Source organism: Natator depressus, chromosome 1 (genome assembly GCF_965152275.1).
Source record: "Natator depressus isolate rNatDep1 chromosome 1, rNatDep2.hap1, whole genome shotgun sequence".
In the NCBI taxonomy this organism is placed as follows: domain Eukaryota; kingdom Metazoa; phylum Chordata; order Testudines; family Cheloniidae; genus Natator; species Natator depressus.
In genome coordinates, this window is record NC_134234.1 from 278,536,611 (window position 1) to 278,562,775 (window position 26,165).

At 41.6% G+C, this 26,165-nt stretch overlaps 1 protein-coding gene across 1 annotated transcript in view; it reads right to left on the minus strand.

Moving 5' to 3' along the window:
* ZDHHC17 (zDHHC palmitoyltransferase 17) overlaps positions 1–26,165 on the minus strand; it is a 122,640-nt gene that overhangs the window by 72,581 nt on the left and 23,894 nt on the right. Inside the window, exons 3-5 of the mRNA XM_074942003.1 lie at positions 7,723–7,845; positions 3,721–3,798; positions 2,168–2,312 (exon numbers count right to left, since the gene is read on the minus strand). Coding sequence (XP_074798104.1) covers positions 2,168–2,312; positions 3,721–3,798; positions 7,723–7,845 — 346 coding nt within the window. The remainder of the gene's footprint in view (positions 1–2,167; positions 2,313–3,720; positions 3,799–7,722; positions 7,846–26,165) is intronic.

The following is a 26,165-nucleotide window of genomic DNA, read 5'->3' on the forward strand; positions in this document are numbered from 1 at the left end:
AGAAGCCATTCAGTAGTGGGATAGCCTCCCCAGCAGCTGGAGTCTCGTCGTCGTCCTCCTCCTCCTTGCAGTCCTGGCCAGGGGTCTCTGCTCTGCCCTGCTCCACTCACTCACTCCCCTGACAACAGGGCTGCAGAAGGCTCCCTGAATTATTGAAGGGCTGGTGACACCCAGTCTCTGCAGGGGCAAAGTGTGGGGCAGAGCACAGACTCTGGGGCTGAGACTCTGCTCTGCCCTGCCAGGACTTCAGTCTTCCCTACATCTTGTGCCTTTAGGGATTGGATGTCACTGGCCCTGCAGCAGGGCAGGGAGCCCTCTACAGCTCTGATGTCATGGTCCTACTCATTCACTCCCATGACAGCATGATGCAGAGGGTTCCCTGTGCTGCTGCAAGAGCCGTTTAGCAGCAGGGTGACCTCCTTCATGGCCGGGAGCTCCGCCTCTTCCTCAGAGTCCTGTTCAGGGGGTCTCTGTTCTATTATCCAAACCTTCACATTATCTGAATCCCTTCTTTATGCCCCAGCATGCCATACATGGTGGACAAGAACGGGATTCAGAAAATGCAGAGGTTTGAATGATAGAATTTTGGATAAATGGGAGTATACTGTATATGTTTACAAGGTCAAAGCAGCCTAAAAACAAGAATAAAGTAGAAAAAAGGTTGATGGAGCTCAGTTATGCCTGGATAGTCATTGCCTGCTACAGAGCATTTACCTGGAATGTATTGTTTTTAATTACACAATATGCTGATACTTAATAGCTATAGGATTATTTGCACAAAGACACCGATTCTACAGGGACAGATGTGTTAAATTCACTAGATTTTGCTGTATTGCTTAAAAGATTGTTTACTACAAAGAATGGGTTATAGTATGTAATGCTGGGATGTTATTAAAATTATTTCAACTTATATTTTACATAAATGCGTAAGTGGTAACAGACTAATTTTTTGTAACTGACTTTTATGGTCATGTTAAATTTCATCAGACTGATTTGAATGAACAGCAGCATAACAAAGATACACAATTGGAAGTACCTAGTAAAAAAATATAAGAGGGGATTTTTTTTTTAAATGAGTTATGGAGACCATACCTGAACTCTCCTCTACCAAGAACAAAACAGTGCTGATTCATGTGTGCAAGCTAGCCAATAATTAAGGCGAAGATATTTTCATGGATATTTTTAGTGAAAGTCATGGACAGAGACAGACAGACAGACAGACAACAGTGAAAGTCATGGACAACAGACAAACAGGTCATGGGCAATAAAGAAAAATTCACGGAAGCCCGTGACCTGTCTGTGACTTTTACTAAACATATCCTTGACAAAATGGGGAGCCCAGCAGCAGGGTCCCCACACTGCCAGCAGAGGTTTTGGCAGCTGCAGGGACTGCTCTCAGGTCCCCCCGGCCACTCCCGGCCGCCAGGGCTGAATTCACAGAGGTTGCTTGAAGTCACCGTGACTTCTGCAATCGTGACAAGATTCCGTGACTTCTGCAACCTCTGTGGAAAAAAAACAATCTTAGCCTTATCTATAATTTATTTTGAAAATACTAATGGTGACTTTGGTTTAATGATACCTTTCAGACACACAAAATGAAGGATGGTGGGACGTTAGATGAGTTAATCTGAGAAGCAGATTATTTTTTATAGATGTATTGACACATCCCACAGCAAGGATGGGGAGATTGTTTTATTAATTGTTTTGTTGGGTGTATGCACAAAGGTGTACAGGGAGCTAAAACAAAAATGTTCAGTCTCATGATATTATCATGCCTCTTTTGCCTTGTTTGGCTGTTTACGTGAGGTTTCAATGTTTTGGAGATTTGTGGATAAGTGAAATATACTTAATTAAAATGATATTCAATGAAAGTAAGGAAAATAATATATAAATTCACTAGTATTTACACGTATTATACTGGCATTAAACACATATGAACAAAAGCCAAAGTGCTCGCACAACTGTTAACAGATGGTATATGCTTCAATTAAGATGCAGTAGTCTAAAAGTACAAAACAGTAATAATACAAAAAGACATTACAGTTTCCAAAACGGCAGAACATTACATTACTCAAATTGTAAGCATAGTTTTTAACTATTTTCTTACTACTGAAATATTCTCTTTAGGAGTCTATTTATTAAAATGTGTTATTTTATTTGAATTTACCTGTCCCTTTGCTATCAGGTAAGCAACAATAGACGTATGCCCAAACTGGGCAGCCAAGTGAATACAGCTGCATCCTTCCCCATCAATTAGTGATGGATCTGCACCATACTTCATCAGTTGTACAACCATGGATAAGTGACCCTGTCTAAACATAACAGTGAACACAAACACACCTGGTTAATTATATATATAAAATTTGGTAACATATTTGGATAGGAAAAATGTTAAATTCAAACATTTTTAATTAAACAATTATATCATTATATCACTCTGAACTGAAGATTAAGACAACTTTTCCTTTGAAAACGATGATCACTATGCATCTGATTCTGCAAACATGTGAACAACCAAGTATGAGACTAATTAATTTTAAATTTTGGGGTTTTTTTTTTAAAAAAAAAGTTTATGAACAGATTAATTGATTTTTTTTTATTTTATTTTTGCAGGGAGGAGATGCAACGTATCCTTCTATTACGGGGAAAACGAGTGCTGCTTTGGGACCGACACTTTTACTGCACTGCAGTAAAAGCATCCACAAAATCTTTTTAGCATAATAGCCATCAGGGTTCTCACCATTTTTGTGATAAGGTGCCAAATATGCACAGTTGTCAGTTAGTGCACAGCTGCGACACCACAAAACAGGCCCTTCCAGTCAATCAGTATATGGCTTTGGTCAATTGGTGTTCAAAGTGACACAAATATTCTCTGAACCTGATTTAATTTAGAGCAGTAATAATCTGTTTAACAGTTCACCTTATAATACATATATAATCAAATATGATCTTTAACCCAAAAGGAATAAATTAGTTTTAATATTTAAAACTAAGCCAAACACATTAGCCTAATGAGTGGATTTTTCATTGCCAAGTATCAACATAATTTAATATTTTAAATGTTCCAAAGGCCAATATCCCAGGCCTTCTTTTTGCAGTACATAATTTGAATATTAGTACATATATACTTCCTTTCCCATTCATTTCTACTTAACTGTATCTGAAGGAGTAACTATTAGAAGATAGTTGTCTGTCCAGTACTGTACACAGGCGTTCATCCACCCCTTTTATTCTTTGACAGTGTCCTACATAATAATTCTGGTCTCTCCTGGTGTTTAAAATGCACCTTTAATAATCTCCTGAATTTATGAGGCAATGCTCTGGACAGCATCAGACACAAACTGTCTCCTGACTGTCATCCTCCACTTCTGTATTACTAGATATCACCAGATACTCAAGAGCAAGATTCCCAAAGCAACAGTAAAGAGCCGCAAAGCGACAACTGACTCAAATTTTTATACAATATATATCCTCTCTTATCATAACGATCAGTCTCTTCAGTTTGCTAGTTTCAGATGAACTCAATGTCCCATCCTTAGAGACCAAACATATAAATGTACTCAGTTACTGCCACCAACCCAGTTTCTCAAGTTCACTCGTGCTGGAGGCACAACTCATACCTATAATAGAAGTATATAATGGAATTTAATTCAAACAACAAACAACAAATTACTGTCTAATTAAACTGGAAGTACAGAAAATCCAAGACTTTTTCCCCACCTCGTTGCCCAGTGAAGTGGGGTGGAATTTAAATCTCCTCCCAGCTGATCAACAATAGCACCCTTTGATATGTAGAATCTAAAAACATAATGAAAAACATACATTTAATCTAAATTGTTTTGATTACAATCATAAACATGAAAGATAAGTGACAAATATATAATTAAAAAGAGACATAAGATGCAGGTTTAAAAAAAATGCAGCCTTCCTATAACAGATCTTCTCCTTGAAATTACCGGTCTTGAATTTTTGACACACAGAGCTTTTTGCTGGTCTAGTCTTATTTTAACATTACTTTTATTAACAGCAAGATTGCTAATTTAGTTATCACTATATGTGTTAATGTAAAAAGATTTACATTATTGTAAATAGATGGAAGGTTATTTACAATTTTTAAAAAAAAAACTAAGTTATAATTTAAGTTCAATGGAGTAAAAGAGATCTTTGTGTTTGACTATGGAAAACAGACAGGAATACTTGCAGAATTTTAGTGAAGGTAAAACACAGTTTTAGACAATTCAATTTGTAGCATGTGTTATCACTGGAATGTCCCTACTGAAATCATTGTTCCAAGAATGAATGTTTTTGTTATGCTTTTAACCAAGTGTAAAGATTTTACACGCTTCTCAATTACAGTTATTAGACAGAGGACAAAAAAACATTAGATACTTTAAAAATGACTGGATAGAAATTAAATTTTTCTGAAAAACATTTTTTAGCAGACTAACCACCTGTAGGACAAATTGAATTATCCACATTTAATCTGTAGCAATTCATATTTATAACATATGTGCAGTTTTTGTGATCTGAGATAATTCTTTTCCCTACTGAAGTATGCTTTCCCTGAGAGATTAAATTGGTAAAATGTGGAAGACAATATAAGTCATAGCTAACTAACAAAAAAGGCAAACATTTTTTTAAACACAAGTCTTGTCAGAAATTTTAACAATACAGTTACTTCAATGCAGGTCAATGGAAACCTCTAACAGTTAAAACTGAATCTTACATGCAAAATTTGGTCTCAGATCCAGATTTCAGGCATCTTAAAATTTGGAGGTGTTCAGCCCAGTATAAAGCAAGAAACCACCTGTAAAATTCCTATCTGGACTCCAAAACAACCCTCCAATCCATCCCTAACCTGATGGATGTTCAGATCTGTCATTTTGGTTCATTACCCTCTCAATTTTCAATAAGTTATTTTGCTAGTAAATCATGTATGAAGAAATCATATGATAGGGCTCAAAACACCTAGTTACAAGAACATCTACAATAGAAGAAACATGGAGAACATTGGGTCTCTTTTTTAAATGCTAAATGCCAACAAAGGGAAGTTATATATCACTAACTGTTTGCCTCTTTCACAGTGAGGCAGGCCTGCATGCAGCCAGTTAGGAGTGACATAACTACACGGTTTACATTTGCTTTTAAATTTAATAAAGAAAGAGGGGAGCAAGTGCATAGTCAGGAGGGAGGTTTTTTATATATAACTTTGCAGGTGAATTTAGTGCTTATGAAAGTGAGTGAATAACTACACTACTCAGAACTAGCCATCATGCAGGCATGGTACTGCGCAGAACTTCCTCATTAACTTCAATTCTCACCTACATCACTTCTATACTTTCAGCAAATCCCTGATAAGGGAATGACCTTGTAGGGGAGAATAGTTCTGTTTTTGGAGGGGAGAATAGTTCTGTTTCAGAGCTCATTCAGCCTTTGGACTCTATTAAGAACAGTGCCAACTGAGAGGGGAGTATTTGTAATACGAGCACGTCATCCAAGAACTCAACACTGGTCAACCCCTTGGATTTACTGAATGAATAAGAGAATACAAGTAAGATTACTTTTTAACAATGGCTTTCAGATGCTACTGTACCTTTTTAATAAAGTAATATAGATACCAGACAAAAAAAATACATATATGTTGGTAGTTTAAGTTGTTTAAGACTTCTTTGACATTCCAGCCACTGCAGTTGTCAGACAAGCCAGAAGGAGAAGGAAAATAAGAAGGGATATAAAAAAGGGAAGAAGAGCAGGAAAAAGACAAAAACCTCTCTCACAGAAGAGTCCTGGTTGCTTAAAGAAATCAGGTGTCTTACATTTTCAGTTCTGTACTTAGACTCTCCCTCAAAATGATAGGGAGAGGTAGAAGACTGCCTGTTTTTTTATCTAAAAGAAAATGGACATAAGCTTGAATTTAGAGATACAGCCACAATCAGTCTTGTTATCCTTTTACACTTTTCCATGACAGTGTAAAAGGAGATTAGTTGCCTTTGCCATGGGAGCTGCAATAACACTTGTTCTTCTGACTTTCAAAACCAATGACTAATGTACTTCCATGTCTGTATTTCTCCGTCAGTGGTTCTGCATAACGGAAGGCAAAATGAACTGCAACAGGAAAAAAGTGCCCTTAAAAAGCAAATCATGATGACAACTATGGCTTCGTGAAGGATCTGGTGGCCAAAGAACCTATAACAACAGATAGGACCTAGAGACTACCTGGAGAATCTCTTTATGCCTCATTTTTGCCTTTTCATATTTGGTTGTATGCGTGGCTGCACATGCACATTAACACAGTAGAACTATTTTGAAACCTGCCATTGAGTCAGTGAACTTAATGTCAAGTGCTCTTGGCATCCTGCCAACCCCCATGTTATACTGACTACTTATCTAGTGTATACATTTAGCTCATTTTTTTAATTAATGCAAAAGGAATCATATGTACCATTCACACACCTATGACTTTGCAGAGTAACAAACACTAATGATTATTCCTTACTTACTTTAGTCTCTGTTGTTCTAAAAACCTAAAGGATTTTTTCTTTGGTCATCACTTCTTGTATTGTATAAGACAAAAAAAAAAAACTGAAATAAGGGAATACTAGAGTTCTTTTTTGTATTAGATCAAAGGCACTTATAAAAACTTAGTTGTCTAGAAAATTCACTACTTTTTTCTGTAAGATTCCCTTTCCTCAGGAAGGGAAAATTGATAGTCACAAAAAGAACGAGATGTTTCAAGGTCATCGGTTGCATGAAACCTGTTCTGCTATATCATCTACTGAAAACTAGAAGTGCCATTCACCGGACCTGAGAATTTTCCAGTAGCATACTTGCATTGCAAATGCTGCAACTAAACAGCTGCTCTGAAAGGTTTAACTGATCTGACCAGGCCTGGACTTGGCTACTGAGGATTTAACAGGTCTTATTCTTGGGTACTACGGCATCACAGAGATTCTGCAAAATATCTAGACTGGGGTTTCTGGCTTTTATTTTTTACTAGGGCTGTCAAGCTATTAAAAAAATTAATCGCGATTAATTGTGCTGTTAAACAATAATAGAATACTATTTATTTAAATATTTTTGGATGTTTTCTACATTTTCAAATATATTGATTTCAGTTACAAGATAAATCTAAAATACATTTTGTATTCTATTTTTTATTACAAATATTTGCACTGTAATAAAAACACAAAAGAAATAATATTTTTCAATTCCCTCATTACAAGTACTGTAGTGCAATCTCTTTACCATGAAAGTTGAACTTACAAATGTAGAATTATTTACATTGGTACAAAACTGGTGTACATACAGTACTTGTATGAGATGAATAGAAAAATAATATTTCTTTTGTTTATCATTTTACAGTGCAAATATTTGTAATAAAATTAATATAAAGTGAGTACTGTATACATTGTATTCTGTGTTGTAACTGAAGTCAATATATTTTGAAATGTAGAAAAACAGTCAAAAATATTTAATATATTTCAATTGAGATTCTATTGTTTAACAGGGTTTTTAATCATGATTAATTTTTTTTAATTGCAATTAATTTTTTTTTAGTTAATTGCGTGAGTTAACTGCGATTAATCGACAGCCCTATTTTTTACCCTTAAAATTGAGAACGAGTGGGCTTAAAAAGAAACTATGAAATCTATTTAGCATTATAGACAAACACAAAAATTACTTAAAGACATCATTGATGTTTAGCTATATATTAATACATACTTCACCAGATCTATTCTGTTGTTGATTGCAGCCCAGTGGAGAAGTGTAACGTTTTCTTTGTCTGGCTGCCGTACATCATAACCTGCTTCCACCAACTCTCTACATCGTTCATATATTCCATACCTTGAAGAAGGAAAAATTTCAACTTATTATCATAAGCAAAAACCAACACGTAGGAAACAATCAGGTACTTAGATACCAGAGAGATGAGCACAGTATAAGAACTTACGCAATTACAAGATTGTTCTCACCTGCTGGAGATAAGAAACAAAGAGTAAGAAACAGCAAACTTCTTATGCAGAGGGATTACCATAACAAAGTTTTCTTTTTTCCACCTGCTGCTAATAGGAGAAGCATGAAGACAGGAAACTTGTGCACAAATAGGACAAGACAATCAGTCAACTGCATAAGGAGTTCTTGAAAGACTATATTACTTCTGTGAAAGAAACTAAGATTTTGCTCCTCTGCCATAGAATTTCATTTGTGAACTAATTAACCAATCTAGGTCGACCTGAGACTACAGTTTAGGTCGACCTGAGACTACAGTTTTTCACCAAGAAGTGCTCTCTTCCCACTTCCCTGGAAAAAAAAAACAAAAACAGACAATATAATCTCAGTTTATGGAAGAATAAAGCAGAAGCAGAAGCACTGAAAGCAGTGACCCCTGTGCAACCACATGCAAAACTTACTGTTCTTCATGGATAGTCAATACTACCTGGGACCAAAGTTGACCAACATCAACACTTCCTTTCAGGAAGAAAACTTACTAATGTTGAGAAGCATGTAGCTGCTTGGGCAGAATTAAAAAAACTACTACTAGCTACTGATAACCCAGCTAGCTACTACCCTGTCTCCATGCTCCTTTTCATGGGCAAAATTACAGGGAAAATTATGACAATACCTGTAGTCTATTAATGTCTGAGTCGTAAGTGCTCAGGCTCCAGACTTTGATAAGGAATCGTGACAGCTCAGGTTGCACTAGTCTATCTCAATGTCACAGCTGAAACACAAACATTCTTGCTGATGCACCTATCAGCAGCTCTCAACAAAGTTTATCAAGAAGAACTGCGCTGGAACCACAACTCTGAACTCATTTGCGGCTTTGGGGGGTAATATAAAAAACCATAATGCAGACTGTTGCATTTAACACACAGCCAGCTAAAGGATTATGCCCATGTGTCCCCTCCTCACAGGGGGCAAAGTGACCCATTCTCTCATTCCTTCACCACTCAGAGTTTCAAGAGGAGTTTCTGAGCTGCAAGTATGGATGATGGGGTCATGGGATCCACATGCACAAAACATCTCAGAGAACACCACTTACTATAAGGTAAGTAACTGTTTCTTTTTCTTCAAGTTCTTCTGCATGTGGCTCCCACTTATGGTGATTAACTAGCAGTTTGGTAAGCTAAGCAGTGAGAGATAGGAGCTCATCTGCACATGGACAGTAGAACTGGTCTTCTAAACTCAGCATACACCCCAGATGCTTATACGAGAGAGTAATGGTTGGCAAACATGCAAACTGAGGACCATGTCACTGCTCTACAAATTTCAATGACTGGAACTCTGCTGAGGTAGCTTGGCTACTGGTAGAATGAGCAGTCACTCGACTTGGTAGCTGTAACTTATGGATGACATATGAAATCTTGATACTGTTCACAATCTATTTGGTTAATATCTGAGATGAGTTTTGTCTACATTTTGATACATTTAAAGCAGTCGTTTTCAAACTGTGGGTCATGACCCAGTACTGGGCTGCAGAATGTAAAGCACTGAGTTGCAGCAGTTCTGGTCAGCACCGCCGACCAGGCCTGTTCCGACACCGCGCTGTGCCCTGGAAGCAGCCAGCAGCAGGTCAGGTTCCTAGGTGAGGGGGCCATTGGGCTCCGTGTGTTGTCCTTACCCAGAGCACTGGCCAATGGGAGCTGGGGAGGTGGTGCCTGTGGGCAAGAGCTGTGTGGAGCCGTTTGCGCGCCTCCGCCTAGGAGCCAGACCTGCTGCTGGCCACTTCCGGGGCGCAGTGCAGTCCGCAGTGCTAGAACAGGCGGAAACCCTGCCTCTGCACCACGCCTGCGCCACTTACTGGGAGCCGCCAGAGGTAAGCCTGCACCCCAATCCCCTGCCCCACACCTGATTTCCCCCCCCCTCAAACCCGTAGCCCCTTCCTGCATCCCAAACCCCTCATTCCCAGCCCCACCCCACAGCCCTGACCCCCTCACTCATCCCAACTCCCCGCCTCAGCCCTGAGCCCCCCCAAACCCAGAGCCCCCTCCTGTACTCCAAACTCCTCATTCCCAGCCCCAGCCTAGAGTCCTGACCCCCTCCCACACCCCAACCCCCTTCCCCAGTCCAGAGCCCCCGCCCACACCCTGAACCCCTCATTCCCAGCCCCATGCCGCAGCCCTCACCCCCACACCCCAAACCTCTGCCCCAGCCCTGAGCCCCTCCCACACCTCAAACTCCTCATCCCCAGCTCCACTGGGTCACGGGCATCACAATTTTCTTCAACTGGGTCGCCAGAAAAAAAGTTTGAAAACCACTGCTGTAAAGAGTTTAAGAGCTTGTCTGAAAGATCTCATTCTAAGATAGTACAATAGGGCTCTTAAATATTTTGACAGTTGTATAAGAAAACACAAAGAACCTTGAATAAAAGGATGAAAGTGTGAGATTGCAACTTTGATGAAGTTAAGCAAAAGTCCTGACTTTAAGCAACAGAAGATATACCATTAATCCTGGACTAGATGCTCAGAGGCGATTAGAATATTTTGACCATATCCTTAGGGAAAAATGCTTTTATTGAGCTATGTATGTTTTCCTAGTCCAAGTTTTTCTAACTTTCCATGAAAATTCTCTTGACTTCATGGGAAAATTCTTTATCCAATCATATTAACTTTACATGTTAACTATCCAATCATGTTAACTTTTCCTGGGGGAATTCTGTGCCACTGCAAAATACAGAATTTTTCAGAAATTAATGTTGGGCATGCAAAATTCCCCCCCCCCCCCCCCCCCCCGGGCTGCAGAGATGTTGGCTGCCACTAGGGGCCACTGGACCCGGCAGAGGCCAGCTCCCAAATAGAAGACAAGGCCAGGGGGAGGGAACCGGAGGGTTCCCAGCAGCTTCAGTTCCCAGCATGCCCTGAAGGAAGGAGGAGGCAGAATGAAAGAAACTCCTTGCAAGCCCAGGGACCCAGCATCAGGCTGTTTCTCCCTCTGGATCCCTGGCCTTGGGTCCCGGCTGCCGGCCCCACTCAGCCCGCTGCTGGTCTGGGGTTCTGGCTGCCGGCCCGGGGTTCTGGCTGCCAGCCCCCTGCCAGCCAGGGTCCCGGCCACAGGCCCCACTCAGCCTGCTGCCGGCCTAGGTGAACAGAACCCCAGACTGGCAGCAGGCTGAGCAGACTGGCAGCAGGCTGAGCAGACCGGCAGCAGGCTGAGCAGACCGGCAGCGTAAGATCAGCATTTTAATTTAATTTTAAATGAAGCTTCTTAAACATTTTGAAAATCTTGTTTACTTTACATACGACAGTAGTTTAGTTATACAATATATAGACTTATAGAGAGAGACCTTCTAAAAAACGTTAAACCTTAAATTAAAAAGTGAATAAATGAAGACTCAGCACACCACTTCTGAAAGGTTGCTGACCCCTGAGATAGAGTATGCATTCTGAGTCACAAGAGATTATGTCTGGTAGAAATGGGAGAGTTATTGAACAAAATGATTGGAAAGCTACAGTAGGTCTGGATACCAAAACTGATGAGTCCATCCTGGGGGTACAAGAATCATCTAAGCACTGTCCTGCTGCACTTTCCTTAGAATCCTGGAAAGTAAAGGGGGGGGGGGGGGGGAAGAGAACACAGACAGTGGGATGTGACCCGGAGATTAGAAACTCATCTGCTAGAGCAGTGGTCTCCAAACTTTTTTGATCGAACACCCTTATCAGTAAAAAATTTTTGAGCACGCACCCCCAATATATGTATATTTATTTATGTATAAATTATATACATGTACTACTGTACTAATATATTGTGTAAATTATAAAACAAAAAATAGAAATTAAAAAACGATGAGAAAGATGAAAAACAATATTTTTAAAATAATATTTTATTTATTAACGGTACAAAAGACCTTTTTGCTTGCACTAAAAAATTAATAATAATATTTTTAGTGAGAGCAATGTGATTGAATATGTTTTATTATTTTTGAAAATCTTGGTTTAACACTTTGTGATACAGCGGGCACCCAGGGTGGAGTGTGCGGTCTGGGAGGGAGTTAGGGTGTGGGAGGGCACTCAGGGTAGGGATGCGGGAGGAGGCTCAGGGCTGAGGCAGGCAGGAGGTGCAGAGCACTTACCTGGGGCAGCTCTGTTTGGTGCAGGGGGTGTGCAGGTGGCTCTCGGCAGCGCACCACCCCCTCCATGGCCACAATTCTGGGAGCCGCCCCCCGCCCCCCGGGCAGGCAGGCCCACCCGGAACGCAGGGATTCTAGGAGCTTCAGGGCCCTGGGCTAAGGGGGCCCCGGGCTGCAGCTCTAAAGCCCCTTTCGGAATGCGGCCCTGAGAGCACGGGCCGGAGGACTCAGGAGGAGCAGGGGCAGCTGCGCAGCCAGTGGACGGAGAAAAGCAGGTGCTTTCCCCTTCAAAGTGCCGCTTCTCTCCGGTCGGCTTTGAAGGGGAAAGTGCCGCTTCTTTCTGGCCGCTGGCTGCGCGGCTGCCCCTGCTCCTCCACCGGCTGGAGGACTCAGGGCCGTCCCCCCCTTTTTTCCCCCTCCGGCGGTGCTCCTCCTGCCATGCCACTCTTTTGCTCCAGCTACGCTCCTTCTGCTGCGCCCCCCAATCAATCGTCTTGTGCACCCCCTGGGGTATGTGCAACCCACTTTGGAGACCACTGTGCTAGAGAACCCAGACCCCTCGAGAGCAAAAGAGGGGCATTTTTTCTTGTCCTTGGATGCAAAGATATCTATTTTCTGAAATCCCCATTTTGGAAGATGTGTTAGCAACGACTCCTTCAGAGACTACTAGTGAAAGGAGCAACTTCTCCTAGTTCATCTGCCAGAGCATTCGATTCCTTTGGGAGACATATCACTAGGAGAGCTATGCAGTTACTGATGCACTATTCCCAGAGTAGAATGGTTTCTTGACAGAGGGTGACTGAATTTTGTTCCTCCCTGTCTGTTTACGTAATACATTATTGTGGCGTTGTCTGTTAAAATCTGTACAGCTTGGTTTCTCCACAGCAGTAGGAACAATCTGCAAGCAAAACAAAAAGCTCTCAGCTCCAGCATATTTATGTGAGTTGATAGAGCTACTGAGGTTCATCGGCTGAGAGTCTGGAACTGACCCAGATGTGCACCCCAGCTGCTAATATCTAATATCAGGGTGGAAGATACGGGGGAGAAGGGCATTCCTAACAAATATTGTCTGGCTCTAACCACTAATGAAGGGACTAATGAAGGGACAAAAGAGTATCAACTGAGGGAATCATGATTTGCTGGCTCGTCCTGTGAATGCTTGGATCCAAGATAGAAAAGGTCTCAGTCTCAATCTGACAAAAGATGTCACCTGGGTGTAAGCCATGTGACCTAGTAGCCTCAAGGCTACTGAGGGTGTGACTGCAACAACAGGATCAGACGGGAAAGATTCTGAAATCTCTCCATAGGCACGCCCTCAAGGTGACACTTCTCAGGGCACCCAGTGCCGAGTCTTTTGTTACCACCTGCCTCCAGTGCAAGGGAGTCTTGCCCGTGTTAGCTGGGTGTTAGTGCCACAATGCAACCAGCCTGTCAGATACTCAAGCACTCTTCTTTGGGCTACACCAGCCCTTTCGTTGCCTTTCAGGTTGATAATAGATGGCCCTGAGTCCCTTCCAAGTATCCCCCTGTGGAATCCAACCTCTGATCACAGGATACCCACAGAAATTCCAGATCCTCTGGTCCCAAAGGAACATAGCTTACCAGTTTTACCTTAGATCACCACTCCTGTATTACACACAGCAATTGAATTCAATTATAAAATAAAAAAAATTCATTTAAGAAAGAATAGAGATTAAAATAAAAACTAGTTTAAGAGATGGGAACAAATGGTTACATATCAAACAAAATCATAACACACATTCTAAACTTACGAAGTGGGTATTTACCCACAAAAGCTTATGCTCCAATACATCTGTTAGTCTATAAGGTGCCACAGGACTCTTTGCCGCTTTTACAGATCCAGACTAACATGGCTATCCCTCTGTTTATCTCACACAAAGTTCTTTTCAGCATTTTCAGCCAAGCCTGGCTGAGATCCCTTTTTCATGAAGCAAACCTGCTGTCAGTTTAACTTCCTAAATGAAGGATGTCAGGTGTCTTTCTGCTCCCCCAAATATACCAGAACAGATCTTTGATGTTGACCTCAAAACAATGCCACCTACACACTGTTTTCCTCTTCCTAGTGATTCCTTTCTGAAGTCTCCCATAGCTCTTCATTAGTATTTGACTTAAAATGCTAACAGACTCCTATTGTATGACATACAATACATAATGGTCCACCATGGAGATAAGCATCTCCCACCCACCTTCTGGAGGAGTTTATCTCATGACATGCTAACTTTGAGTGACCTGCTTTTAACTACAGACCGAGATAAGTTATTTTTTTAGTATATATATACATACACATACACACATATATACATACATATACACATATATATACATATACACATATACATATACATATATACATATATATACATATACACATACATACATACATATACACATACATATACACATACATACATATACATACACACACACACACACACAATATTCCTCACATATATCATTGAGAGATGTATGGTCAGAAAATAAGGACCACCCGTGTGGCATTACCCCTTTGGTGAACCAATGGGGTCGTCGTACCCCTATGTATTCCTGTGCCCTTGCCAGCATCAAGAGGTCCTTGGGTCATACTCTGTGTTTTGGAGTCTAGGAAAGTACCTATAAACTTTATGGTTTGGGATGGAATCAACTGAGATTTCTTTAGGTTGAGTTTCATTCCTAAATCTGAAAACAGGCACAGAATCAATCTTACTGAGTTGGAAACCTGCTGGACTGATTTGCCTCAGATTAACCAATTATCAAGATATGGGCACAAATACCCTGATGATGTAAATGAGCAATAATCTCTTACGGGCACTTTGTAAAAACTCAAGGTGCAATCAAGTGACCAAACAAGAAAACCTTGAACTGATAATGGTCCTTTAGTACTGCAAAGCAGAGAATGTTTCAGTATGATGGGTGTATCGCCACATGAAAATAAGCATCTTGCAAGTTGAGGGTACTAAACAAGTCCATAAGATCTAATGAGGGTGTGATGGATGCCAGAGTCACCATGCAAAGCTTTGGATTGGACATATAACTGTTGAGGAGCCCGAGATCTAGAATAGGTTGCCACCCTCCTTTTTTCTTTGGTATCATAAAGTAAGCAGACTAAAATCCTTTTCCTCTGAAGGCAAGTGGTATCAGCTATATGGCACCCAACTCCAATAGAGATTATATCTCTTGGTGCATGAAACTTATTTGAAACTGGTCCCTGAAGAGAGATGGGGAGGCTATCAGGTGTATGGTATAGAATTGTAGGGCATAAGCTTATTGAATGACCTGCAAGACCTAACAGTCTGATGTTATTGTGGCTCAGGTATCCCTGAAGAAAGAAAGGTGGGAACCAAAAGGGGGAAGGGAGATACAGATCCACAGATCTGTTCAGTATTTTCCTTATTACTGTGGTAGATCAGCATCTGACTGGGGTCTCAGATTTTTCAGTTAAAAAGAGCCTCAGTCCATGTTCTCTGGACCTTTGTGTGCGGTCTTAAAAGTGCTTGAGATAGCACACTATGAGATTCCCCTGAACAAAAAAGGCAATGGTTGTCTTCATCCATGAGCAGAATGACTTTCCTGCAGGAAGGCCAGAACTTGTAGCTTGATGAGCGGGCCCTCAGCATCAAATCTGAAATGGACACTCCCAGGATTTGAAACCTGCAAACAGGGCTCAGCCCGAAACTGACAAGGTAATTGACTAGCCTCACTGACCACTGTAAACTAGCTGCCTTTTTTTAAAAAAAGTTGTCAATGACAAGGCAACTAATAACTACATTAAAAGATTAATTATTTGTAACAGTAACTAACTGAACAAGGACACAGTCTTCCCACTTACCGTTGAAGGGCAGTTAGAAGGAACTGAGGGTGAACGGGTCGCACTGCCTCCTTTATGCCTGGGCATGTCAGCATGAAAGGTGCCTGCACAACCCCTACTGGACACTGCTATTTGAACTTCCAAACCTCTGTGCCTGGGGAACTGACACACAGTACGTGGGAGCCACTTTATTTTCGACTGAATGCATCCGATGAAGTGAGCTGTAGCTCACAAAAGCTTATGCTCAAATAAATTTGGTTAGTCTCTAAGGTGCCACAAGTACTCCTTTTCTTTTTGCGAATACAGACTAACACGGCTGCTACTCTGAAACCTGTCATTATGCAAGGCAGTACATTTAGCCGTATGGAATGGAAATCTATCAACTTTAAGAAAAAACTCGTACAGGTACAGACAGACATCATCTTCCTTTCCAAATGCAAGGCAGATGGACATCGTACCAAAAGGACTGAAGGTAAAAAATCCATTACAATCTACATACCACACAGACTATGCTGACAGCTTGTGCCACACGCTCTCAAAGAAACAGTGGAACCACCTGATCAACATCCTCTACAGCAAACAGGGAAAGATTAAGAATGAGCTCTCAAAACTGGATACTCATAAAAAACCAACCTTCCACACAAACTTCCTCGTGGCTGGACTTCACAAAAACTAGACAAGCCATTTACAACACACACTTTGCTTCTCTACAAAAGAAAAAGGACACTAAACTATCTAAACTACTACATGCCACAAGGGGCCACAGCAATGATTCCCTCAACCCACCCAGCAATAATGTTAATCTATCCAACTATACTCTTAGCCCAGCAGAAGAATCTGTCCTATCTTGGGGCCTCTCCTTCTGCCCCTCCACCCCCACAAACATGATACAGTTCTGTGGTGACCTAGAATCCTATTTTCGACGTCTCCGACCTCAAGGAATATTTCCAACACACCTCTGAACAACATACTAATCCACAGAGACCTTCCTACCAACACTACAAAAAGAAGGATTCTGGGTGGACTCCTCCTGAAGGTCGAACCAGACTGGACTTCTACATAGAGTGCTTCCGCCGACGTGCACGGGCTGAAATTGTGGAAAAGCAGCATCACTTGCCCCATAACCTCAGCCGTGCAGAACACAATGCCATCCACAGCCTCAGAAACAACTCTGACATCATAATCAAAAAGGCTGACAAAGGAGGTGCTGTCGTCATCATGAATAGGTCGGAATATGAACAAGAGGCTGCTAGACAGCTCTCCAACACCACTTTCTACAAGCCATTACCCTCTGATCCCACTGAGGGTTACCAAAAGAAACTATACCATTTGCTCAAGAAACTCCCTGAAAAAGCACAAGAACAAATCCGCACACACACCCCCCTGGAACCCCAACCTGGGGTATTCTATCTGCTACCCAAGATCCATAAACCTGGAAATCCTGGACACCCCATCATCTCAGGCATTGGCACCCTGACAGCAGGATTGTCTGGCTATGTAGACTCCCTCCTCAGGCCCTATGCTACCAGCACTCTCAGCTATCTTCGAGACACCACTGACTTCCTGAGGAAACTACAATCCATCGGTGATCTTCCGGAAAACACCATCCTGGCCACTATGGATGCAGAAGCCCTCTACACCAACATTCCACACAAAGATGGACTACAAGCCGTCAGGAAAAGTATCCCCGACAATGTCACGGCAAACCTGGTGGCTGAACTTTGTGACTTTGTCCTCACCCATAACTATTTCACATTTGGGGACAATGTATACCTTCAAATCAGCGGCACTGCTATGGGTACCCTCATGGCCCCACAGTATGCCAACATTTTTATGGCTGACTTAGAACAACGCTTCCTCAGCTCTTGTCCCCTAATGCCCCTACTCTACTTGCGCTATATTGATGACAACTTCATCATCTGGACCCATGGAAAAGAAGCCCTTGAGGAATTCCACCATGATTTCAACAATTTCCATCCCAACATCAACCTCAGCCTGGACCAGTCCACATTAGAGATCCACTTCCTGGACACTACGGTGCTAATAAGCGATGGTCACATAAACACCACCCTATACCGGAAACCTACTGACCGCTATTCCTACCTACATGCCTCCAGCTTTCACCCAGATCACACCACACGATTCATTGTCTACAGCCAAGCTCTACGATACAACCGCATTTGCTCCAACCCCTCAGACAGAGACAAACACCTACAAGATCTCTATCAAGCATTCTTACAACTACAATACCCACCTGCGGAAGTGAAAAAACAGATTGACAGAGCCAGAAGAGTACCCAGAAGTCACCTACTACAGGACAGGCCCAACAAAGATAATAACAGAACGCCACTAGCCATCACCTTCAGCCCCCAGCTGAAACCTCTCCAACGCATCATCAAGGATCTACAACCTATCCTGAAGGACGACCCATCACTCTCACAGATCTTGGGAGACAGGCCAGTCCTTGCTTACAGACAGCCCCCCAACCTGAAGCAAATACTCACCAGCAACCACGTACCACACAACAGAACCACCAACCCAGGAACCTATCCTTGCAACAAAGCCCGTTGCCAACTGTGTCCACATATCTAGTCAGGGGGCACCATCATAGGGCCTAATCACATCAGCCACACTATCAGAGGCTCGTTCACCTGCACATCTACCAATGTGATATATGCCATCATGTGCCAGCAATGCCCCTCTGCCATGTACATTGGTCAAACTGGACAGTCTCTACGTAAAAGACTAAATGGACACAAATCAGATGTCAAGAATTATAACATTCATAAACCAGTTGGAGAACTCTTCAATCTCTCTGGTCACTCGATTACAGACCTAGAAGTCGCAATATTACAACAAAAAGACTTCAAAAACAGACTCCAACGAGACACTGCTGAATTGGTATTAATTTGCAAACTGGATACAGTTAACTTAGGCTTGAATAGAGACTGGTAGTGGACGGGTCATTACACAAAGTAAAACTATTTCCCCATGTTTATTCTTCCCCCACCCACTGTTCCTCAGACATTCTTGTCAACTGCTGGAAATGGCCCACCTTGATTGTCACTACAAAAGGTTTTCTTCCCCCCCACCCCCCTGCTGGTATTAGCTCATCTTAAGTGATCATCCTCCTTACAGCGTGTATGATAACACCCATTGTTTCAGGTTCTCTGTGTATATAAATCTCCCCACTGCATTTTCCACTGAATGCATCTGATGAAGTGAGCTGTAGCTCACAAAAGCGTATGCTTAAATAAATTTGCTAGTCTCTAAGGTGCCACAAGTACTCCTTTTCTTTTTGCGAATACAGACTAACACGGCTGCTACTCTGAAACCAGGCACAGGAAGAAGAAACTACGGTTATGAAGGCTTGGTGGCTTCTTGAGAGATCTTTATTTTTATTCAGCTGTGAATATTCTGCTACCAGCCATTGCTACAACCCACCTTCCCTAAAAGCTCAGGGTATATTATTAAAACAGCAAGAAATGAAGATTATTCACCTTTAACTGGAGTTCAAGATGTACTCTGCATATTCCCACTCATGGATGTGATGATGGTGCAGCTCTCACATTGGAATCTTTCGACAGAAGTGCCTGTTGCAGTGCTCCTGCAACCTCTCTTGCCCCCTCCCCTCACTGTTCATGAATGTTCTGAGTGTGAGTAACCTTCGTTTCTTGACCGAGCATCCTCTGCACATCTCTGACTCATGGGATAGTTTGACAAGCAGTACTCCTCTTTGGGGAAGGTGGAACATGGAGTCTTAATTAAAGAGAGATTGAAGTACTGTTCTGCCAAACTGAGCATCCAATTTGAACACTCAAGGCTTGTCTATATGGAAGCTAAGCATGCAAGAATCTAGGACTGTAAATCTACAACACCCTAGCTTGCCATGTACTAACTGGCCAGGTGGACCCTGCTACTGCACATGAAACTTCCTTAGTGTGTTTTGTTGTTTTAAAGTACATTACAGAACTTTTAGCATATAGTAGCAGGGTCCACATGGACAGTTAGTGTGCTATATTTACACCATGATCTTCCATGCACTAAGCCTCATGTGTAGACAAACCTTAAGCCCAAATAGAAGTGTTGTGTAAACGAATATCTGGAGCTTCATGTTACAGAAATCGGGAGAGTGGTAAGCGTAATGCATTGAAGGCATCCTATTGAGGTCACCTTGGCTCTAGTGGAATGGGACCAAAATCCTTCAGGGATAGAAATAGATGTCAATATATAAGCCTCTTGTGTACACAATCATTTTGATAATGTTTGAAAAGAGATTGTTTGACCGTTTGTATAATCAGCATAAAATATGAAAAGATTTGGAGACTTTCTGAATTGTTTAGTGCCATTCAAATAACAAACTTAAAGCCCTTTTTGCATTTAAAATATACAACCTATTTTCACCTGCATGTCCATGCAGTCTTATGGGAGGGAGCAATACCGACAGATTAGGTAGGAACCTAGGATGGGGACATAGGACAACCTTATCTTTATGGAATACAGTAAATGGCAGACCAGCCATAAGGGCTTTCAGTGCAGCCTCTCTAAAACAGGAAGTGTAATTCTGTTTTTGGATGGAGAACCAAGGACGTCACAGATGCGGCAAGAGACATCTCCTCTACTATTACCAAGGGAATTTTCAGAGTAGTTGTCAGCTATTTCATGAAATACTGCATCCTCTAACAAAGACACGATTCCCATATTTTTATCCAGAGACTTCTGGTCTTCCAGTCTGTTTCTTTATGTTCTTCAACCACCCCAGGTTCATCCTCTTCTGAGAGCATGTCTGATGCAATAGTTGGGGATTGCTCTCTTCCCCTATGAACTGCAGACAGATCCATGAGCTTTGGATCCAATGAATGAAATCTTCCCAAAGCTCTCAAAAGAGAAATGGATATGCTGTCATTCTTGGTAATGCCTGGGAGAGGGCCAGTAGGGCCATCCAACTCATGGGGGGTGCCAATCCAGCCAACAGTCCATTGCTGTTCAATCTCACATTATCTGCTACAGCATGCATCTTTTCCACATGTTTGTTCAGCAATATATCTTCCCTTAAGAAAAGGACAATGTGGCAATTGAGTGGGTTAATCTCCGATTCCAAGTCTGACTACAGATCCGATTTCTGATCCAAGCACGATAGTAAAGGAGAGATTAGAAGTAGTAGCATTTTACTGGAAGAGCGCAGGGGAGCATTAGGTGGCAGGAGAGGTGGTGAGAGACAATAGCTCCTCTATCCTTCGCTTCTCTGGAGGGGAAGTAGTACTATGTGGATCCAAAGAAGCTCCTCTCTCTCATGTCTTTATCAGTCCCCTCCAGATCCAAGATAAGACAGGGCTAAGGATTTTTACAGTGGATTTGAACTACCACTGTTATGGGAGATTGCTGAGCAGGCTTGAACTGAGTCTGATGTGTGGGACCACATATTAACTGCCAACTGCACTAGATGTTCAGGATCCCTCTTTCTCAATTTAGGATCCAATGATCTGGGATTAAAAGACACTGGATCCACCAATTTCCCCAAGTATCTTTTGAATCATTCTTACACACTGAGTCTCCCCTGAACCCGAGTTCCTGGATTTGAGGGAGGTTGCTCCTACAAAGTGGCTCCGCTTACAGAGGCCGTTACCAATGGAGTCTCTCTGCTTTTCAATTTCAGGCACAGAGATCCGAGATCCTTTTTAGATACCACAGGGTTCTTGGAGCTTGGAACCAAAGAAAGGTCGCACTTCTTGAAGCCAGGACTCTTGACTTTCAGACCCAGCATCTGATCCCAACAACAGAACTGAAGCTCCACTTAACAACTAACTAGAAAACTTTAAGAAACAAAACCCAATACTAAAACTAAATAACTATTTACACTATAATCTAATCTAAAATATAAGATAAAAGCCTAACAAGCCACTGTTCAAGATAAGGATCTTGGCCACTGGCCCCGAATGGTTCCCAATCCACCAGCTGCGGAGGTTGGAAGAACTACAGTAACCACAGCACCAGGCCCCCTTTTATAACCTCACCTGTTGTGACATTATCCCGGGTAAAATCTGGACCGATAACAGCTGTGTCCTCTCAGTTCTCCAGCCTAGGATGCCTTTTACACTGCTTTGCTGTGAGAGCAACCACTGCTGTCTAGCTCACACACAGCCTCCAGCTTGTCAATTACTCCCAGTTATACTCCGAGTGCTACAGCCAGCCACCCTTTATTTACACTGCAGAGTAACACCAGCAAATCCACAGTCCCAGACTTCCTCCCAGAAGCGTGTCTTGTATTGCTCAGCACTCTCCTGGACAATACAAGCTCATATAAAGTCCATCATTTTATTAATTGAAAATTATATGCATAAATCTGTTACCCCAAATGGAGCTTCCCAAATACTTCAATCCAAACACACTGGTCTAAACAAAACAATAATACAAGTTTATTCACTTATAATATATCTTCTGTAGTTATTACAAGTAATGAAGCATAAAAGTCAGAATTGGTTACAAGAAAATAAAAGTAAATTGCAACTAATGCCTAATTTAACAAACTAGTGTGAATTCAAAACAAATGTATCTCTCAGCACATGTTTTAGCAGTCTTACTGGCTGAAGAATAAAGGAAATAGCTTTGGACGGGGAGGGGGGGAGGGGATCAATCAGGATCCCTCCCCCAGTCCAAAGCTATTTCCTTTATTCTTCAGGTGTTGTGGATGCCATGGGTAGAGAGACAGAAGGAATCAATTGGGGTGTCTCCTCTCTCCTCTTTATAGCTCTCTCTCTTCTTTGAGAAACATCTCCAGCTGAGGTTCAGGAGACGGAAAGTCTGTGTGGATGGGAACCCAGCTGTTTCTTTGTCAAGATGTAAATTTTACCCACATCCTCTTTCCTGCCAAAGAATAGCTATTTAATCAGGTGACAGTCCATTTAATTTTGCTGACACCTGACTGAGGCATTGGCTAGCCTTTTGTCTCTGGGGAACTGATTTGTGGCTGCTCCCCCCAGACTTGGAACAAGTCTAGCAATGCCATACAAAGGAATCTTACAACTTTACATGCAACGTTGCCACACATATTTTACCAGGACAATAATGATCAGTAAATTATGAGTTTTCACATGATACCTCACAAGGCATACTTTGTATGAAATTTATCATAATCTTGTAAAAGGGGTGAACTCAGGGGTAAAGATGGTCATACCCTCAGAGCATTCAGGAGCACTAAGAACAGAGGATGTGAGAGTGCTCCAATCAGCACTGCTATGAAAAGGTTCCACCATCAAAGCAACACCAGTGGCACAACCCATGAGTGGGAATATTCTGAGAAAACTGAAAAAAGAATGCATAATTTAGATAGAATTATGCTTTCCAATATTTTTACTGATAGCGATAAAAAGAGAGCTGGAGGGTGGCAACATTCTTTCACAGAAAAATGGAGTCTGCCATACTAAACTATTCCAATGGTCCACATAATTAGTATCCTGTCTTCAACAGTGGCCAACACTAGTCAAATGTCTGAATCACTAGGTTATTTGATTTGTCCAAGATATAAATTAGTGGAATACCCTGACTCCCATTTACAATAGGTGTCTCACCTGTGAAATTCATGACCTACTGAAACTAAAGATACTCAGCCGGTCTCATCATTTAAGGACAGAGTAAAGAAATCTCAGGGTACTTCTACATTGGAAAAAAACCAATCAACCAACCAGAACATGGCAGTGAGTCTCAGAGCTGGGCTCAAGCAACTCAGGCTAGTACTACAGAACTAAAAATAGCAGTGGAGACCAACCCCCTTCACTGGGTTCCAGAGCCTGGGCTCTTGCCCAAGCAGGAACATCTAACGCTCTCATTTTTATTAAAAAGAAAAAGGAGTAACTTGTGGCACCTTAGAGATTAACAAATTTATTTGAGCATATGCTTTCGTGAGCTACAGCTCACTTCACTGGATGCGTTCAGTGGAAAATACAGTGGGGAGATTTATATATTTTTTATTTTTATTGTAGCACGAGCCCTGCAAGCCCAAGTCAGTTGAGTCAGGCTGTAAGACTCACTACCACAATGGGGTTTTTTGCAGTGTGGACATACCCTAGGTTAATATTATACCTTATAATTATATTTATTATAATTATATATAATTATATAATTAATTATACCTTATAATTGTTAATCACTGAAAATTACATTATTATTATTATTAGTAGAGCACCCAGAGACATTGTTGTGATGAAGGCAATACAAGTTGTTGATGATGATTTCACCAGCAAACCTAATACTAGCTAGTGGAGGATCTGATAGATGTAATCACTGCAACATCATTTATTTGCCTACTGTTTTGCAACTGCACAATGTATCTTTGGGCATTGAGTCCAGAAGTACAGATTTTGAGACTTCCACTACTATAAAAACACTAACTAGTCCAGTAATAAGGCATTTTAATGGTTAAGCCAGTTAAGGAAAGAATAATTTCAGTACATTTGCAATATCCAGTGAAACCACTGATTACTGTGAAACTTGTAAGTCAGCCAGGCCCCAGGATGGGAAAGTTACATTTCCGTACTAAAAGGGTATAAACTACAGCAGCAACTCTATAGTAAAATGAGATGGTATTTTTAATCATGGGTGTCAATTATCACCATCTAGGTCAGTATCTGATATTTTTAACGTGTTTTCAAATGCTGTCCAATCGTGTATCACTGCTCACGTCTTCTGTATAAAACAAACAAAGAGCTTGGATCCTTTTTTGTGCTTCCAACCCCACAGCACTGGTGCAAACAGGATGGATTCTGATTTTAAATAGCTAGTGGAAAATTCTCCAAGTGGAGGGGAACTTCTCGTCAACAAAGCTAGCAGAGCTGGCTCCTGAGCCAGCCATCTTTTGATTCCCAAGGGTGTGAGACAACGCAGAGATGGGGCTGCTAGGTACACAGTTTACCTCTCCTCTGCTACTCCCCATTGGCTTAAGGGCCCTCTAAAACCTAAGCTGTTGTAACATGTCTGGACCAGGCACATAACATCATAACTGGCTCCCTGATGGCCCCTTTTCCCCTCCACAATGCTAAGAAGAGCTCAGGTAACAGGGAAAATTGAGCCTCAAATATTTAGTAGGCAAGAAAGCACGAAAGTCTCTGAGAAAGGGGTTAAGTTGCTATTATTATAGTAATTTAAAGAGTAACAAATTTACAAGCTGTACAATTAACTTTTAAAAACACTCTATAGAAGAAAAAAATATCGAATTCCACATGTGCACACACATTTTAAACAGTAATCTTCCACCCCCACCCTTATCCCTCCCTGCACTGTTTCTCTGTAACCATTCACATTTCTTTCATGCCTTCAGACTCAACTATTGATATGGCAGTATGTATCCAGCTAGTGTAAGAGATGTATAGTACATTCCACCATTTCTGTATCTTTTACAGGTGTGTAAGAGCCTCTTCTTGAATGGCCTTAAGATGTGAAAATTGGGGTATTATAAAAATTACCTCTGTATAGTTATAAAACCCTAATAAGACACTCAAGGAAGCAATCACATAGAACCAGGAGCCACAGAAGCATTTGTCATTGGTATAATTGAATCTTAATATTCATTTTTAACTAACGTTAATAATGGTTATTTACCACACCCTCAACATAACAGGAAATGGCTCAACTCCACTGTGAATATGTATGCCTACTGAGATTTTCTGAACGCAATGCAAATCATGAAATAATTATTTAAATAGCTCACGTTGCTCCCTCCTAAATATAAGAAATATTTTTCACCTGCACAGCTTTACAGGTTTACTTTTAAAATAAAACAAATATGAGGCTGCATGCTTTAAGTTTTATTATGCTAACATGGTATTTCTGATTACAATTATAGTCATGCGATCATTTAAAATGACATTCCAGAGTTGTGTTTTGAGGGGACTATAAGCACTACAAAAATCAAAACAAAAAACACTTTCAGGGTTGTCCAAAGCCCCCACATTGCAAATTTCCTTTGTTTACTGGAACAGGGGTGATATGGAGGTAAGGAGCAGGGCGCCTGTCAGTCCCATAATCTCCCCTTCAGTGTGTGCAAGGATCTGGGGGCCCTTGCCTCACTGGTTGTCTGAGCCCGTCTCTCAGCCTGCCATGTGGAAGATGGGATCTGGGGGTCCTTTCTCCTCAGGGAGCCCCTCTCCTTCCCCGCCAGTACATGCATTGGGACAGATGCCCCTGTCCCTCTGGGAGGGATCTGAGCTTCTCTCCCTGCCTCCCGGTATGCGCAGGGATCAGGGGAGACCTGCCAATACAAAGGGTCTGAGCCCCTCT